Source organism: Eptatretus burgeri, chromosome 5 (genome assembly GCF_056783735.1).
Source record: "Eptatretus burgeri isolate ZD-2024b chromosome 5, Ebu_testis_v1, whole genome shotgun sequence".
NCBI classification, from domain to species: Eukaryota; Metazoa; Chordata; class Myxini; order Myxiniformes; family Myxinidae; genus Eptatretus; species Eptatretus burgeri.
Window position 1 is genome coordinate 45,618,131 of NC_140965.1, and position 18,743 is coordinate 45,636,873.

Here is an 18,743-nt window from a genome sequence, read left to right on the forward strand (position 1 = left end):
AATATGCGAGAGCTGGACGTGCCTTCGTGCCAAATGCTACTCCTCCTAGGGTTATGGTAGGATGGTCATGAAAATTCACACTAATCATCTGGAATACATTGTGCACAAACGATCGAGCTGGATTTTCGATTTAGATCTTCGTTCACCCACAGCACCCCCTCGAACTTTGGGGATTTCCGATTTCAAACCGCATTTTCGGTACTTTTCATTCAAATGGATACCGAGTAGTTATCAGTAGATGGAACTGGATGAGATTTGATATGCATAATCTTGAGGTGATTCCCTATCCGCTATATGACATCCATTTTGCTCTATATCTTATAGTTTCCATGCTCGGCGACCCATCGCCGCCTACCGGCTTGTCTGTCTGTTTGTTTGTTTGTGTGCAGGATATCTCAAAAAGTTTTGCATGGATCCGGATGAAATTTTGTGGACAGGTTGGGTGTGTGACAAGGACGAACTGATTAGATTTTGGTGAAGATCCGAATCCGGATCCGACTACTAGAATTTTTAAACTGATTCTTCACCATTGACAGATCGGGCTGAATGATATATAGAATGATATTTCAAAAATGTATTGGGTCCAATATGTTCTCGTGGATCATGCATTACGTGGCGGAGGTATGTGCTTTACCAAGTGCCCTTCTAGTTTTAAATGTGTTTGTATACAGAAATCTTGGCTCATGGAGGGTTAAGTGATGAGGGGTACAAGGTTCACAAATGCACAGAACATCGAAATGTAAAAGCAAAAAAGGCATCGCAGATGAGTAGTGAACTTGGCCTGCAGGATAGCTTAGAAGTATGTACTCTCTCTTCTGAGATGTCTTGTCTGGGTTTGAATCTGGGCCCAGTTATAAACTGTCATTCTGGTGTTTCATATGCGGTGAGGCATCAATGTGTTTGCCACCCCTCAGATGGAGTTTAAACAGATGGCCCTTTCTGCTGGCATTACATTGGTAGTTGTTAAAGATCCCATGGTGTCCTTTACAAAGAGTAGGCAAGTTATCATCGGAATCCTGAGCAATTTCCAAGTTCTCCTCTAACCTGCAAAAGGCATTGCATCAGTACAGTGGCACAGCCATGCTCCAGCAATGATGATACCCGCAGCCATGTGCTGCATACAAAATAAGTGGTTGAATGGCAGAAAGGAGAGGGGCAGAGTCTTGGGTCAGCAAGATTAGAGAACAGAATTTAGAATGAAAGAAAGCATGCACTAACAACGAGAAGCATTCTTGAGAAAACGGAGGGATGAACATGAGACAACAGGTACAGGGAGTCGGTCCCACAGACAAAAGAATAGAGGGGTGAAGGCGATTTAAAAAAAAACTTTTTAGTTTAACATCATGGAGACTAAACAGGTGTGGGATTCTGCATGGATCTCGGCTGGCTGGTGGAGGATGGAGGGATGAAAGGGCAAGAGGGGCAAGGCCAGAAGCGAGGCAATGCCACCAAATGGAGATGCCACCAACCTGCCTTTGATGTTTAACCAACAGGGCATGTGCTTCTGCCTCATCACGAGAGATGCAAACAGTTTTAGATAACACAGATTCCAAGAGGAACAGATGTGATGCTGTGGTACTAGCCCATAAGATAAAGCATTACTCCACTGAGCAATTAACAAAAGCCTTGCAGACTGAGTCGATATAATATAATTATTCAAGGGAAGACTTGGAACTACGGATGATGCACAGTGTGCAACTGGTTTCGGAGGCCAGCTTTGATATGTAGTCATCCCATCAGGGTTGAATTCCTTTGATGATCCTTCTGGATTAAAAAGGTGAGAATGTGGGATGTGCAAGGGTTGAAGATACGTTCCATTTGTCAGCATACCAGCATCAAATTGATTCCAGATCTGTAGAGATTGATGCAGCTGCCATCGGCCTGACAGTAAGACGGGGTACGGCATAATGTGGCGTCATCTGCAAACAGGAAGAGAGCATTTTCAGAACTTCATATGATTGTTTATGTGGAACATTTTAAGTGATCCCAAGACACTTACTCGGGCCACTCCAGTCTCTGCTGAGAGAGAAGAAAGGATTCCATTAATAACATTGTATTGAATGTGGAGTGGAAGAATTCAGAAAGCAAGGTATGAAGTCTGTCTTTTATGCCGCAGGCAACGGGCTTGACAATCAGTCATATATCAGACTGTGTTGGATGCTGGAATTATTTCCAGGGAGATGGTTCTGACCTCCTCTTTGAGATATAGGGCCTCTGATCATTGTTGGAAGAGAAGCAGTAGCATATGCAAAGTTGAGTGACCATGGACAGAATCCAACCTGAGGGTCAGAGATCAGTTTGTTTGAGAAAAAAGGATTGAATTTCTGCATCTTTATGGAGTGCTGCTTCATCCACATGTCGATGGTACACCGCTAAACCCGATGGGTTGATTCATCATCTCACACCTTTGGCATGTCATTGACATGAAGACCAAGGTCTTCAAAATCATTGGAATCTCCTACAATGAAGCCTAATCTCCAAGGAAGTTACTCCCACATCACAGACAGGTTTGTGGTCTCTGTCTTTTACTATCTGCTCTTTCCATGCTATTCCCCCTAGGTTTCTCCAGGTCACACATATTCTACCACTAAACCACTTTTTGTGAAACTGTCAAAATCCAGGCTCACTGCTCACCTCCACTCATTTGTTCCTCTTTTCTTTTCTTGCCTGTGTAACCAATTTCCTCAGTTTGTTCAATGTCATTCTTCACTCCAGGGCTTCAAGAAGGCTGTTCACCTCATTCTCGGGTTATCCCCCATCCATACTCATGATGGTTCTTACCCTCATTAACCCTCCCCACGTCTACCCATTCTTTTTTGAGTTATTGTGTTAATTTTCTCCCCTCTCCCTGCACCTACCTTTCCATTTATCATTCTATTGCTTTTTCATCCCTAGCTTTCACATTGTGTTCTTTCAGCCCCCCTTATTGCTGTGTTTGAGTTGGAACCCTGCAAAGCTCCTGTGTCCTCCCCATTCCCTCCCCTTACTCTCTCGTACTTTACCTCGCCCATCCTTCCTCTAAGTGTTCCTCTGTTGTACCCCTCCCAATCCTCCGAGGATAGTTGTATCATGAAAAGGAGATCGTCAAAGAAAGACAAAGGATGACAGAAGAGAGAGAAAAAGGGATATATCTGAAAGAGGCCTTTGTGAGCACGCGTCCTGGACAAGGACACACGCGCCCATTACAAAAGTGCATGTAAAGGTACTTGGTGAGACGTGTAAGTAAATACATTGCAATTAACTTGTCATGTGTAATGATTTCAAGCAATCTGTCTGTGGGGGAGAAGCTGTTTCAGACCTTCATGTTGACCCATCCTTTCCTCCAGGACATCAAATTTTCCTTTCATGTCCTGTGTCACAGCAGATATGTTGTTCATGTCTTTGTGTAGTTCTCTGAGCCATCGCTCATGATTATCCAGCTTTGTATTTATCTCTCGCTGTCGCAACAATCCCACTGTTTTCATCAGACGATAGAAGAGAAAACATGGATTGGTTTAAATTGAGGATGGTCAAGACATCATTCAAGATTTACGAAAAAACACAGATCATGTAACGAGAAGAGTTATCAATAGCTTGGAAATCAAGAAGACGGACATATTACATGAAGTTAACTTCTTCCTGAAAGAATAAACCAAAAATAACTCAAAGGAAGGATGACAAGAAGACAGCAGTTTTAATCTCTTCATATCTCTTCCTTCCTCTGATGTTTTTTTAATTTATCTTCATCTCTTAAGCTTATCTATCTGATAGGTGCATATAGTATACACCTACCTGTGATTGTGGTTTACAATCTACCACCCCTATGATTTTTTTCCCTTTCAGTATTTTTTTGTTACAAGGTGAAAATGCTATAGTTCACTAATCTAAAGAGAAACTGAAAGAGAGAATGGGATTCAACTTGATTGTGGACCTTATTCAGCCCTTCAAAAAGGGAAACAAACTCAATTTTCAAAAAGTTGAGAACGAGGACATGAAAATCATTACATTTCTCACTTCGCATCCTCGCACTGAAAAGTTTCCACCAACAATAGGTAAATGCAATCTACCAGAAATGTACAGTACATATATAAAATTTAATGTGTTGCCTTTGTGGGTCTATGATTGGTTGTGAAATGTCACGTGGTTTTCACGGCCAATCATGATGGGTTGAGCTTTGTCACTGAAGGCGGCCTTTCACACATGACGTATCAATACCTGACTGGGTGAATTTGTTTCAATGGGAGGAGTTGTCGGTGATAACTCGCCTTGACTTTATGAAAGACAAGATGGCACTATGGCATCTTTAATTTCCACCAACAACCAGTACTAGCAAATGGGTGAATCCAGTTAAACTTCATGATGATGATGGACGGTGCAAACATTGATGCCTCGTCCTTGCCTGTAAAATGCCAGGGTGACAGTTCATAGCTGGGTCGCAACCTCGGCAAGACGGCTCAAAACTGAGTGTGCAAACCTCGAAGTTATCTTGGCAGCCCATCAGCCAATCACAGACTCACAAACACAAGGTGTGGTAATTAAGATATTAAAATCAAGATTCCTGATATCGTGTGTACATTCTGAATACGAGTACGACTGAACGATTTCAACTCCAGCTGGCTTGGGCCTAGAATGTTTTTTTTCCCCCCAATATTATTAAGCCTGGCTGAAAGCCATGTATGATGTAACCGACTCCAACATACATTTGTTGTCCCCTTGCTGCTCGGCTGGCCTTTCAGAGGCATGGTGGTTCAAATTGGGTTTCTGACCTTAAAAAGACAAGGGTTTCACACAAAAAGGAAGTTGTGTTAAGGTAAGGACAATCTTGAAGACATGAACAAGTTTGATTACAGCAAGATTATTCATGAAGACAAATTTACGAGTCCCACATTGCAAACTTAAATAAATGTTGTCAGAATTATATTTCAAATTGATTTGAAATTTCTATTTGCTGACATTTGTGAAGACTAACTGATTTATATCTGAATAATCATTTTGATTACAAAACCTCCCAAATATAGGATAATACTTTTCAATATACTAGAACGGCACTCTGTAGACCGTATACCTCCACCAGGCTGAACAGTTAACAGTTTGTATCTCACTGATTGGCTAGATCTGCTTCTGGACCTTAACCAAAATCGAATTGGCTTATTCTTGTCACCTACACAACTCATCTACCAAGTTTTGTCAAAACTCATCCAAAACTTTTTGAAAAACCATGCTATGTATCGTTTTTGGCCATCAGGCAGCTGAGGGGGTGTGTATAATTGGGATTCTCATGCGTATACTATTTGTGAACGTCTTTAGAGCTGTGGAGGAACTCTGGGAAGGGTTTAAAAAAGCAAAGGGCTTACCTTAGGTAGCCTTTCATGGTTGCTTAATGCAGCTTCTTCAGCAAGAAGAGCGTGGAAGGAGTCGATTTATTTGTATAATCAAAGCCGCCAGGGTTTAATTGATGAGGCAATAGCTAATTGGTTATCACCCCATTCACAGGTGAGAGATGTGGGTGGGTCTTTTTTTTTCGACATATATATATGTATATGTGTGTGTTGAATCAGATTAAAAATGCCGATTTGAGTGACCTTGACCTTTAAATATAAGAAAACGATAGGCTTTCAGCTTGTAACTATCTCATCCACGTGGTTGTTTCGTGAAGATCAGAATAAAAATATGATCTGTGCGTGATTGACATGCAGACAGACAGACAAACAAGCAGACAGAATAACAGACCAGACCAATCAATATACTTGTGAATCTTCGATTTCGTAAGTAACAAACAAACAGACAGAAATGAAAACACTTTTGGCGGTGGAGGTAACAAACAGAATCCATAGGATGCTTACGTTTCAGCTTGCATTCTGCACCAATGTATCCTGGGCAGCATTTCCACTCAAGTGACGTGACAATCATTTGCTTGAGTCTGTAGGAAGGTCGGTATATGATCCGGTAACTGAAACAAGAAGTGCATGGAGCAAACACAGCCTACTTTAAACTCAGAACACAATTCACCATGATCAGCTGTCGGTCACAACAGACCTGGAAAATACTGTCGACGTCTGGATGGCAAAATAGGTGGTAAGTTTCTGCAGGCACTTGTTATACAAGCCACCATACTTATGGCACTGTTACCAGAAGAGCAAGCTTCTGTTTTGGCCAAACAAGAGAAAAGTGAAACGATACATGCAGGTGACAAATGACTTTACTTAAACATTGACTGCATCAAAAAGGTGTGTACAGGGTGATCCGTGAATCTGGCAGTTGTTATAAGATCTTATATAAATGCATCAGCATTTTGTTTTTCCAAGATCAAGGCTCATGAAAAAGCAAGGTGATTGAGGGTATGGATGGACAGTGGGGCAACGATTGGGCACAAAAAGCAAGGGAATGAATGAACAAGAAAAGAGAAGAGTAATGATGGAAGGAAACACTGTAACCTGCAGGTAATGTAGTTGGGTTGGGAAGGGTTAATTAGGTTAATAAAGGTTCTGGGGAGGGATTGAGGTGACATGAGATGGTGGTTCACCACCTGCTTGAAGCCTTGGATGGTACAGGTGATTGAACAGCCTCAGGAGGGCGGTTGCACAGATGGGAGAAGCAAGGAACAAAGGAATGGAGATATGCAGGGAGCTTGGATTTTGGAAGTTTAACTAGGAGGGGGTTAGTAGAAGAATGTGTACATCTTGGAATTTCTGGGAAGGGTCGGAGGCCTAACCAGTAAAGGGAGCAATTTTGAAGAATTGGTGGTAAAAAAACAAAACGAGCTGGTAGGCGACATGGCTGCTCGCTCAAGATGGAAAGCTGGCCGACATGACTCACTGATATTCATGTACATGCTATCAATCAATTTAGCACAATAAACATGATTATCACAGCCCTCTTAGTTTGCGCCCAGAAACCCGCCTTGTGAAATTTCAGGCATGTTTCCAAAGAGACTCCAACAAATGGCAGCCCTGGTAATTCCACCTCTGTATTCGCTACAGATTTTATTTTTTATATGATGCTGTAAGACATTATCCTTGGGCACAAAAAAACAGGTCTCTCGGAGGTCCAGTTTTCGGAGGTATTGATTTTTTTTGTACAGTCCACAATAAGTGTACGATGTACGATAAAGCATTTTAGCTGTTGCTAAGCAACGGAGGTGTACATAGCAACCATTAATTTCTGTGTGCATGCTAGTCACATTGTACACATTTTACCAAAGCTTCATCAAAATCAGACTTTCTCTTTGAGATATTCGCAATTAACCGTTACTGAAATGTTCGACAAGTACTCGCCCAAAACCTATCTCCTCCAACAAATATTTTTTGTTTGGGCTGCAAATTGGCATGAAGGGAGCTAGATAGATTGCGCACAGAACTCTAAGCTTCGATTTTGATTTTTTTGACCATTTTAAAGGGCCGTTGCTAGGGCCTGGGGTCCCATATTCGAAAGCACACGATTCCCAGAAATATTGGTCCTACCTACCAAATTCCATTGGAATCGGTTGAGTGGTTTAGCCCCTAGGCTTGACCAAAGTTTCACAGACAGATGGAAATGTCCAGAATAAGGGTGCTCTAAGAGCAGCCAACAAAAAAAAACCGAGTCACCACCACTGCAGGTAGTCACCAGCCTACCTGCAGTGTGAGAGCAACAGACATTTTGGTTTAGCCTAATTGCGGGAGATTCCAATAATGTTGGGAGCTTTAGAGTACACAGAATCCAAGAAAGAAAGTTGTTGTGATGCTTGGGCACCATCATAGAGCTGAGGGCATACTACAATTGGTGGAGGACCCTACATTTGAGATAACGGTAATGCTTTATTAAAGCCTCACCATAATATTTTCCTAAAATACTTGCTGTTTCACCTATATATTGCAAATAAAAAAAATTAAATCTGTCAAAGATATCTTGCATCATCATCATCATCCAACTTGCTGGCTTTAAATATGCCATTCTTTTTTTTTTTTTTCATTTTTTGTGGTTTCTCGTTTGGGTCATTCCTGTGTGTGCAGCTGTGTAGCTCAATGCAGCTGTGCTGTTTCAAGTTGCCCAAAATATGGAAATACATTTACTCTTTTTCTAATCTTCGTGTTTTGTTGTACGCAAGGTAGTGCTCTAACTGCAATGCTCAACCAGGTAGTTACTTCATTTGCAACAGAAGAGACTTAGAACTGACCAGTACATGGGGCTGTGGCCTTCCAGGTAAGGAACAATGTGAGCACAAGCGTTGCGTGCCTCATGATGGTACCACTCGACTCAACCCTTGAATGCTCACTCGCGGAGAGTTTGAAACTCTCGAGGGTACTAATCTGGCAACTTGCACACAGAATAAAGCAATGTTTTCCAGCATGGTTTATTGGTTCATCGACCCAATCATTCCGGAAACTGAACATTGTTCTCCCTCAAGGGGGTTGCATGATCCTTGAAGAAGGCAGCAAAACAACCGGATAGGATAGGTGTGTGTGTGTGTGTGTGTGTGTGTGTGTGTGTGTGTGTGTGTGTGTGTGTGTGTGTGTGTGTGTGTGTGTGTGTGTGTGTGTGCACGCACGCGTGCACGAACATTATTTCACATTTTTCTTCGCTAATCATGAAACCAAAAGCTTGTGTATTTATGTATGATAAGATATAAACTCTTATGGAATGCTGATTACATTTGAGGCCCAGATAAACTCTGACAAAAGCAAGGGGTTAACAACATCTGAAAATAAAGTAGCATTAATATTCAATATTTTCCTTTTTCACATATGAAATCAATAGGTACATATACACATTGTACAAGTGTGGTAACGAAGCAGTGATCTGACAACTTTATTGTCCCAGAGCTATATACTTACAAAGCCATGGTGACAAAGCAGTGAAATCCAGGATGATCCCAGCACAGCCTCTGAAGGCACTGGCCATTCATAAAATTGTTAAACCAAGATATTGAGTGGTCGCTAGAGTACCCTTATGGTCGGGTTTTCCGTGTGTGTGTGTGTGTGTATGTGTGTGTGTGTGTGTCTGCAACACGAGGCTCCACAGCACAAACCAGCAAACCAATTTCGATGAAACTCGGTGAACAGGTGCCATATGAACTGGGAGTGTGCGCGTTTGAGTTTCGTTGCTAAGCAACCACCCGTTGCTATGCAGCGGCGGAAAAACCGCGTACGGTATTTTCAATACTTGTCCTACAGTTTTGAATGTGGAGAAACGAGACTTCGGAATTAAACATTTCGAGATATTTAGAAAATTTTACTTGAGCCAATTTTGGATTTAGGTTTTATTTTTCAAATGGTAGTCCTTCAAAAATCGGGTGTCTATTTACCGTCATTTTTTTTGTTGTTGTTGTTTGTTTGTATGTAATGGACAGCTCTGGAGGCCAGAGGAGTCAACCGGTTTTGATGAAACTTGACGGATAGGTTCATACCAGGATCGAGTTCGATGCTTTTGAGCACCGTTGCTATGGACACCACCGTTGCCGAGCAACGGGATTTTGAAATGTTTGAAAAATCAGAAAAAATTTATTTTTTCGAAAATCAAAAATGGGCTTCCAGGCTTTTATGCGCACTATAATCAACCTCTTTGTCAATAAATTTCAGCCTGATCTGTCAAAAACTGTATGACTAGTATGCAATTATGTTGCGACCACCCATGTCGCCTACCGACTTGGGTTATTTCTTCCATCTTTAATACGAATGAAGTAAGGGTTTCTGTTGTATCTGCCAATAGAATAATATGCTGAGCGAAATCCAGATATTGCACAGTTTCTTCACCAACTGTTGTACTTTTGTGTACATGCTCCATTATGTAACACATGATGTTATCATAAACATGTTAAACATTTCTGGTGGGATTATTCTTAGTATCATTAAGATAACAACACTATTCTTAGTTACCACACTTGTACAATGTGTATATCCTTCTTTTACTCCTATCTTTGTGTCAAAGCACTTACCAAGCTTTCCAACATACATGTAATGCAACTACATATCATCGTCATTGGGGTTCTGCTCCCTCTTTTCACAGCAACTGACATGGTTTCTTACTTGGGCAAATAAAAATGTACATTCGCAACCTTAGTTTCAGTTACATTTCCACTGATGTCCAAATCTCTGGTCAGACCTATCTTGGAGGACAGCAACTTGGCATGGTATCCCAGATATGAAGCAGACAGCAATAAATTGGAGAAGGTACAGAGAAGAGCAACCAAATTAGTTCGGACCATACGTCATCTCTTCCCACCCCCCCCCCCCCACCTGCAAGAGAAACTGAAGCACCTGAATATGTACTTTGAAGTTACAGCTGCAGTTGAGTTGACATGATACAGGCTTTCCAGATCATAAAAAGATTGGACCTTATCATGCCTTCTTCACTCCTGCAATTACCAACTATCCTAGAGTCATCTCATGAAAGTGTTTGAGCCCCGGTGTTGGCTACTTCTCAGAAGCAGTTTCTTCAGTTGGAGTGATCAAGGATTAGAACAGCCTCCCAACTTCCCTGGTGGAATCCACATATGCAACAAACTTTCAAAACAACTTCGGCAAATCTTGGCAAAGTGAAATCTTCACCCTGCAATGACTGTCAGCACATGTTCCTTCATGGTTTAATATCACCATGCACCAACTAATATGGAAGTGGAGACAGGATTCGCCACAGGATATCATCCTCCTATCCCATACATTGATGATGATGATCGAGCATGATTCCGCAGCAATCGCAGCAACTGGCATGATCAGCAATAGAAGAGGCAACTAACAAACCCCAACCCTAACAAACAGGGAAATTCAAAGTTTGCGAACCATGATCCCACATTCAAAACCATGATCTTTTCTACCCCCATAACCCCCTCCCCTCTGCCTCCACGCATGTTTCCCATGATGTCGCATAGCATTTCAAAATAAATTCTGGGAAAACCTAACCCTCTGCTTGCAACAACCCTGAGTGGATCATTGATCACCATCAATAACCACTCTCACATACTGTTTACAACCTCTATGAATGCTATTATGGTTTCAATATCAGCCTTAACTGAAGGGCTGCAACAACATACTCCAAGAACAACATTCTCTTCAATCTCATTCCTCCCTCCGAATCTTCAAGACAGCCATTCATCACTATCTCAGATCATCCCACATTCAAAACCATGATCTTTTCTACCTCTATCACCCCCCTCCCCTCTGCCCCCATGCCCACCTCCTTCCAAATTTCCAGTTTTTCCTTCCTGAGAGTTTGCTTCTGTATCCATCATGTCCACCCCATGCATCCTTCCCAACCCCTCATTCCACCATACATCCCTTATCTGTCCAAGTCTACCTCTATTTTATCCCTCAACCCTGCTGTTCCTTTTGTTCTGTTGCATCCTCATCAGTTCAGTTTTAACTCTTTAACGAGCCTTGACTTTGTATTGGTTTTTTTTGCATACATTCACTGTCAGTCTTGATTTTAAACCACAGAGATATGACACCAAAAAACATTATTTCCACTTTTTTTAACACTCTTAAATGGTGACTTTACTGTTATTAACATAGTTCAATTCCTGCCCCTCTCCTGCACTTTCAAATGACAATTACTTTTGCTCAATGAAAGCAAACTATAAAAAGTTGAGAACTAGAGTAAATGGTTTCTTCATGAAAAGGAATAATCCTGATTCCCTATACATTCTGTTGTGCTAATGAGGCACCCTTCTGTACAGACATTGATAAAACGAAGTATTTTCTTCATAAATAATCTTTTTTTCAATATTGCATAGTTGAATTTGAATTAAACACTAAAATAGTAAAATTTGGAGAGGTTGGTTGGTTGGGGAGTGGGGGAAGGAGGGGGGAGGTGGGGTTAAGAGGTACATGCACCAGTTCCTGTACCAAGGACATGTGGAGGATGATATGCTGAGCACGTCCAGTAGGGGACGTGCATGCATTGCCACCATGAAGATGTACCTGAGCATTTATGCAAGTTTTCCCATACTCTCCGCACTTTCGCTCCCCTCCTTTCCAGGTTCTCTTGCATAATCGCTGACGTAATCCATATAATACGAGATCACGTCAGTTGTGATTCAAGGAGGATCAGAACTCCAATGATGATGGCATGGCTTTATCCTGATACTCGAGGAAATTCCAAGCTTTGGCACGTGGTCAGAAATGAGTTGTGAATGAGATATATAAATGGAGTATGGGCTTGAGGAAGTTTGTCGACCATGAATGAAGTGTCACCTGAGGTGAAGCTTTCCTCCAGCCATTGTTTAAAGTTAGTTGTGTCGAGCTTTGTACAAATTGTTGGTTGAGTTCCTCTTTTTTGAACAATGGATTATTTTTTTATTTGTATGCAGCCTTTGGCTGCATCATTTTCTGGGGGCATGGCTGTGCCACTGATGCAATGCCCCCTGTTACTAGTAAGCTGGGACTCATTTTGCCAACCATGGAAGGATGACAGGCTGAGTCTTAATTCAATGGCACAACAGGAGCTCAAACTCAAGACCCTGGGATTTTAAGCCAGCCATCTTCTTCAACGTCAAGTCAACACTCTGCTTGAACAGAAGATAATCCCAACCAACTATATGTTATCTTAATAATAATCATTTGTTATTCTTCTTCTGGAAATGTTTTTTTTTTTGGAGGGGGAGGTGATGAAGACGGTTATTGGGTGAGAAATTAACCACTGAAAGCACATTCATCTTTTGACGAGACCCTTTGACAAACATGACTGTATACATATAGAGTCACCCATCCATCCATACGACACACCAGCCTGACAAAATTGATGTATATCTCTCCCCAATAATTAATTATAGGTTCCGATGTAATTCCTCTTGCAACCTATCTTCTGTTTCTGCTGCCACTAACTTTCCAGGGAGACACTTCCATGCATTAACTACTCTCAAAGTGAAGAACCCTTGCCTCATCCTTACTACCATCTGAACTCTCCTCTTCTTTATCGAAAGACTGTGGCCCCTGATTCTGTCACTGCCTATTCTGCTGGAAAACTCGTTTGCACTTATGTGGCCGATACTGTACCCTTCATTATCTTGAACATCTCTATTATCTGATCTGATGTACTAACATACTCTGTGATACAGAGGGTTGATTCTGCCAAAGCAGTTTCTTGACCTGGGGTCATGCTGGGGAGATTGCCATCCCTTTCCCAGCAGTAGTTAGGACAGGAATTTGGAATTTGTTCATGGTGCTGACGATAGCTCGCCAACTCTTCACAAAGGACACTGTGCAGTCTTTAATATCCACCAACTAATGTCGGCAAATGGGACACTATTTATTGTCTATCCGAGGATGGCACACTCATTGATGAATCACCCTGCCTATGAAACACTGGATGATAGTTTATAGCTGGGTCAGAATTCAAACGCAGGCTATATGGCTTGTAGGCGAGTGTGCGTATCTCGAGGCCATCCTGTCAGCCCATTTCTATCAGATCCCCTCCGAACTGCCTCCTTTCCAACGTATGAAGTCCAGTCTCCCTCAGCCGCTCCGCTCCAGCCGCTTCGTCTGGCTAGCTCCATAATCATTGTGGTAGCTCTATGCTGTTACCTCTTAATGGTAGCTGTGTCCTTTCTCAGATTATGGTGACCAAAAGTTGACACTATCTTAGATGAAGCATCATCCCACTCCAGTGTAGTGTTGTCATGACCTCTTTGGATTTACAATTTAACCCCCTGTAAATACAACCTAAAACCCTATTAGCTTTACTCATAGCTGCCTTGTGTCAGTGATGATGCTGCAAAATAACATCAAGAGTTGAAATCCCCCAAAATTACACAAATGTGAAACATAAATGCGGAATATAATATTTTAAAGCGACTCACTTATACAAGGGGTGATCAAAAAGTACGTACCCACGGGTTCAATTAACATCAATAAACTGAAGTACTTCAAACTTTAGCCACACCATCCTCCAGAAAATTAAGTTTAGCCATGATTTTTACGATTACAAACTTATTGATCAACCCATGTACTTTGTTTCATGCCAGAAGACATATTCAGAATTCGTGCAATAAAATCGTACACCGTGTTTGTGTTGCATTCGGTAAAACCCCGCGGGCAGGGCTCAATGAACTCGGCCACAAAAGACTCGCTGCCAGTGGACACAACCTTTGGAGCCAGGCGTGTCCGGACATACGCACACCAGTTCCTGCGCCAGGGACACGCGGAGGGTGATACGCTGGACACGTCCAGTGGGGGATGTGCAAGCATCTCCAACACGAAGCTTACCTGGTGACATCCCACACACATGCTCAATCCACAATATTCCTTTTTGTGTCCTTAAAATACTACTACGACTACTGCTGCTGCTGCTACTACGACTACTATGGTTAATCACCCCAATTATTCCCACCTTCCTGTGGTGTTGACCCAGGAAAATTTCGGCCCAACTCTTTTAAGTTCTGGCTGGCCAGGCCTGTCATTTGACTGAAGGTGGCAATCATTTGTAATTCGTTTAGGGTGTTGGTGATAGCTCACCTACTCTTAAGAAAGATACCATGGGATTTTTAACATCCAGAAACAATCATTGTTTGCAGACAGGTCCTCCAGTTTAACGACTATCCAATGGACAGTGCCCTGTATGCAAAACACCAGGGTGTGATAGTTTATTTCCGAGTCAAGATTCAAACCTCGGCTAAAGAGCTTAAAGGCAAATGTACATATATTCCAGTCCCTTTGGGTCTCAAAAAACAGGTGCTTAAAAAAGAAACAGCTCGACTCCACAGGTGTATATATATACATATATATATATATATATATATATATATATATATATATATATATATATATATATATATACATATATATATATATATATATATATATATATATATATATATATATATACACATACAGTAGACGAGGCATAAGTCGGCAGCGTGTAAATCGTCACTTCGCCTAAGTCGGCAGCGTCACAAAGTCCCGAATTTATCTAATGTTGAATCCCTTTGAATAAAGTCTGTAAGTCGTCATCTCTAAGTCGTCACTTCGTCGAAGTCGTCAAATGTTGTCCGTTCCCGCGTAATGGAAACTCAAGTAAATTACCACGCCTAACTCGTCACACGGACCTTCTACCTCGTGAGAAGTCCTATTTCATGGAATCGTGATGCGCGCTCATTGGTTTACACCGCCAGTGATAGGCTGTTTATAACTGCGCTGCGTTCAGCTCAGTCAGCCTGCCGTCCCACATGCATCTGAAGAGGTAGCCAGGCTGTGCAATGCAGTCTCTGGCGAAGGAGTAAAGGATCGATCGAGCTTAGTGTTGAAGTCCGATCATGCTTTTATATTGGCTTGTTTTGTACATCACCACACTCACTTTCACATTGGCATTGAGTGGTAGTCATCACGATGACTGTGTGTCATGTAATTTGTCGATTGTATATGAATTTTCATTCCATATGAAAACTCATTCTACATTCATTCCAAATGAATGAATTCTAACAGCCATTCATTCCACATTTGTTGATGGTCATATACCATCACCGATGGTATATGAGTTGTTCATTGTCTTTACTTTTGATAAAGTGATTCATGAATTCCATCTTTGTTTGATCACTTTCCAACTCACCAATGAACCCCCACCTATGCTCCAAGGATTGCGTTTCCCTTTTGGTACAATAGCCAGCTTAGAGATTGTTGCGCCCTCTCACACGTACGTGTCCAGGCCACACGCGACTTCATCCTTCACCCCACAGTCATCATGAATGTTCGCATACGCGTAAGTCGTCACATGTCTAAGTCGTCACTTTTTTTTTCTCGGTCCCGATGGTGACGACTTACGCCTATTCTACTGTGTGTATTTATATGTGTATATATATATATATATATATATATATATATATATATATATATATATATATATATATATATATATATATCGACTGATTAGAGCTTGGGGGGAGGAGGGGTGAGGTGGTAGCATGCCTTGGTTTGGGCAAGAATTTGGAGTTTGGCTTGAATATCAGCACACAATGGCCTGCACCTTTCAAAGGAGTCCTGGAATATTTAAGGTCGACTCGCAAATGTGAGAAGATAAAAATCCCCACTTGAAGTCCCTCAGACAGATGCAACATCTTACCTGCAGCACATAAGGACAGCTAAATGCAATCTGATCTGACTCGGTCGGTAATCTCATCCAAAATAAAATTTACAGAAAAGCCTAAATTTACACGAACACAAAATTATACTCAAATTCAACAATGATATGTTAATTTTATCAAATGCATTTTCTCCAGGGGTTCTGGTCTGAGACAACTGCTGCTTGCTATGTGTTTTTAACCATTGTTAGGACATCACCGTCAGGCATTTTCATCATCCTGCTCCTCTTCTAAATTCTAGAACAGGCTATGATGTTTATGAGGTTTGACAGTACACCTTTTGCAATTGGATGAAAAAGATGGAAATCGATTGTCGTCATTGCAATGCGAACCTCTGGGAGCTCTGGGTGTGCACGAATTAGTGAGGAGCTTACTGTAGATGTCTCTGTAAATTTTCAGTCATGCAAAATCAGCTGTTTCTATCGATAAAGAGTATAGCCACATTGTGACTAATCTAAGCTTTTTAAGTGCATGGACCATTGCATTTTATGAAGATTTTATGACAATGTTCATTTAAATCTTTTTAAAAATTTTGTTCTTTTTAGTACACACATTCTCAAAGTGTTTGGTGACCCAATAAATGTCGGAAATTGTTTGTGGCGATTCAATCTTGTCAACCACTTCTATTGTAAGCTCCATTGTCTTGCGTCAAGTGACCCGCTGTGAGCAGAGCGAGTCGGCAAATGCCAAATTTTATTTGTGGATATTTTCGTTTATGGACATTTTCCAATGGTTTTGTGATTTTTTTTTTCTTGGGATACGGGCTTTGAGTTTCTTCTGCATGTGCAATTTCAGCTTTCGATTCAACTTAGAAAGTACTAAACAGTTATATCAGTGAGTCTGTGAGTGTTTGTGGTGATAATAAATTTTAATTATATATTAAAAACCAAATGAAGCCTTGTGCATACGAAGCCTTTGAACCCATTGGCTGGGGAGTTGGCCTGACTCCACCCACAATTTGCACCAGAAAAATCATACGTCCACCATGTTGGTTTTCTGGAAAGCCAAATATGTCTTTGGAAGTCTCATATTCACAATTTTTATTTTCCGAGCTATATGATCATGATGTATTGTATATGCACATCAGCAGTCAGGATGTTTTTGCTTCATATACATAAGCCGGGTTATTATTATTTTTTTCCCGAGAGTAATTGAGGCAGCCGTCTGGCCAAGACACCGCCCAAATAAAGGGATAAGCAAATTATGTGATAAATTAAGGTTTTTGGACATAATTCTGGTTTTAGCCCGAGTTGTCAAGGCTGAATAGTGTGAAAATACAGAAGGGTCATCTGTCATCATCAACGAACAACTACTGTCGGCAACAATTGCAGGAACACACAAAACGGTGCTAATTCCCAGAATTGCAATGCAGCCCACTGACGAGTCTTTCCCATTTATTTGGCAACGACATCAGTTCCCAATACAGCTCGCATTTGCCCAATACACCACCTAAATAAAGGAATGAGCTATTTATATGATGAATGAAGATTTTTTGCTAGAGTTGTCAACAGTTTAGCTCAAGATCAATCTTTGCAAAGGGTTGAAGCGTACCTGCATGATCCATTTTTCACACATGGCCAACTAGCTATATGTTGTTGCTTCCCGCATTTGCCATCGACAAAATATTTGGTTTCATAGTAGCAGCAGATTAATTCAACAAAACCATAACTGTTGTATGGTATATAAGAAAAGTGCTTTTAATTTTTTGTCAAAATTTTTTTTCACATAAAAATCTTTAACATCGTTTTGCCAGCAATGGTGCAATGAGCAGTTTAGTACATGTATGGAAAACGTGTAGCTCAGCTCAGGAATCATATAAAATCAGAAAGAAGGCACGCGAAGCATTAAAAGGAGAATCCTTTATTCGGCCCGAGGTTTCGGGAGCAGTCTTGCCTTTGTCCTCAGAGACAGTGATAAAGAAACAGTTTGCAGTAAATTATGTTATAATTTTGCCGAGGCCGAGCAAAGTGAGGTCAAGGCCATTTATTCCTGGTACCTGAAGAACCCTGCAAGCCATACCTGCAGAAAACGTTTTTTTTTGGAATGCCAGCTGCATTTTCCATCCAATCATCATGTACGTAACTTTAAAAAAAAATTTTTTATCCTTGGGTAGGTGTTTCTATATTGAAAGCTCTATGTCAGTCACTCAAGTGGTTGCAGTTCAAGGAAACTAATTTAAAAGTGAATAAAGGTGAAAAAGTGAGAGCAAAAGAAAATATAAAGTGAGGGCTTTGGCCAATGTTCCGCAACATGGTCAAGGATGGTTGTGGACACCTATTACTACTTTGAATTTTGAAAACAAAAACAGAATGTTGGATTCTGGATTGGGCTGCATCTGCCCATGTTGGGGGTGGTTGTTGGCCTGCAGTGTTTGCATAGGTGTCTGCACAGGGCTTAGTAAGCCGGGTTGAGTCAACATTCAAGTTTATCGACCAGTCATCTTACAACCAGACCTCAATAACCGTGGGGTTTGCTTAAAGCGGACCGTCCCCATGACTATAGCTTGTCCCCACACTTATGTGTGGTGCAGGGTGGGGATGTGTGGCAATGGTGGAGGATTGGTCGTTACTGGCTTCCTCGCATCAGTGTTTGGCCAGTCCGGTGACCATACATTTCCCCGTTTGACTAACACGATGGGTGGGGCAGTCATGACATGGGGATATTATGAACGATCCGAGATTGGTCCTGTCTGTCCACTTTGTATTTGAGTTTTGGCAGT

At 41.4% G+C, this 18,743-nt stretch overlaps 1 protein-coding gene across 4 annotated transcripts in view; it reads right to left on the reverse strand.

Annotated features, from left to right (window-relative positions):
• The window catches only part of LOC147026352 (multimerin-2-like), a 45,892-nt gene that overhangs the window by 21,006 nt on the left and 6,143 nt on the right, over positions 1 to 18,743 (reverse strand). For 2 of the 4 annotated variants that reach the window (XM_085881675.1, XM_085881678.1), the window contains exons 2-5: positions 13,951 to 14,076; positions 5,823 to 5,929; positions 4,680 to 4,745; positions 3,299 to 3,454 (exon numbers count right to left, since the gene is read on the reverse strand). In XM_085881675.1, coding sequence (XP_085737801.1) covers positions 3,299 to 3,454; positions 4,680 to 4,745; positions 5,823 to 5,929; positions 13,951 to 14,076 — 455 coding nt within the window. The remainder of the gene's footprint in view (positions 1 to 3,298; positions 3,455 to 4,679; positions 4,746 to 5,822; positions 5,930 to 13,950; positions 14,077 to 18,743) is intronic. The other 2 variants (XM_085881676.1, XM_085881677.1) reach the window with 2 other exon arrangements.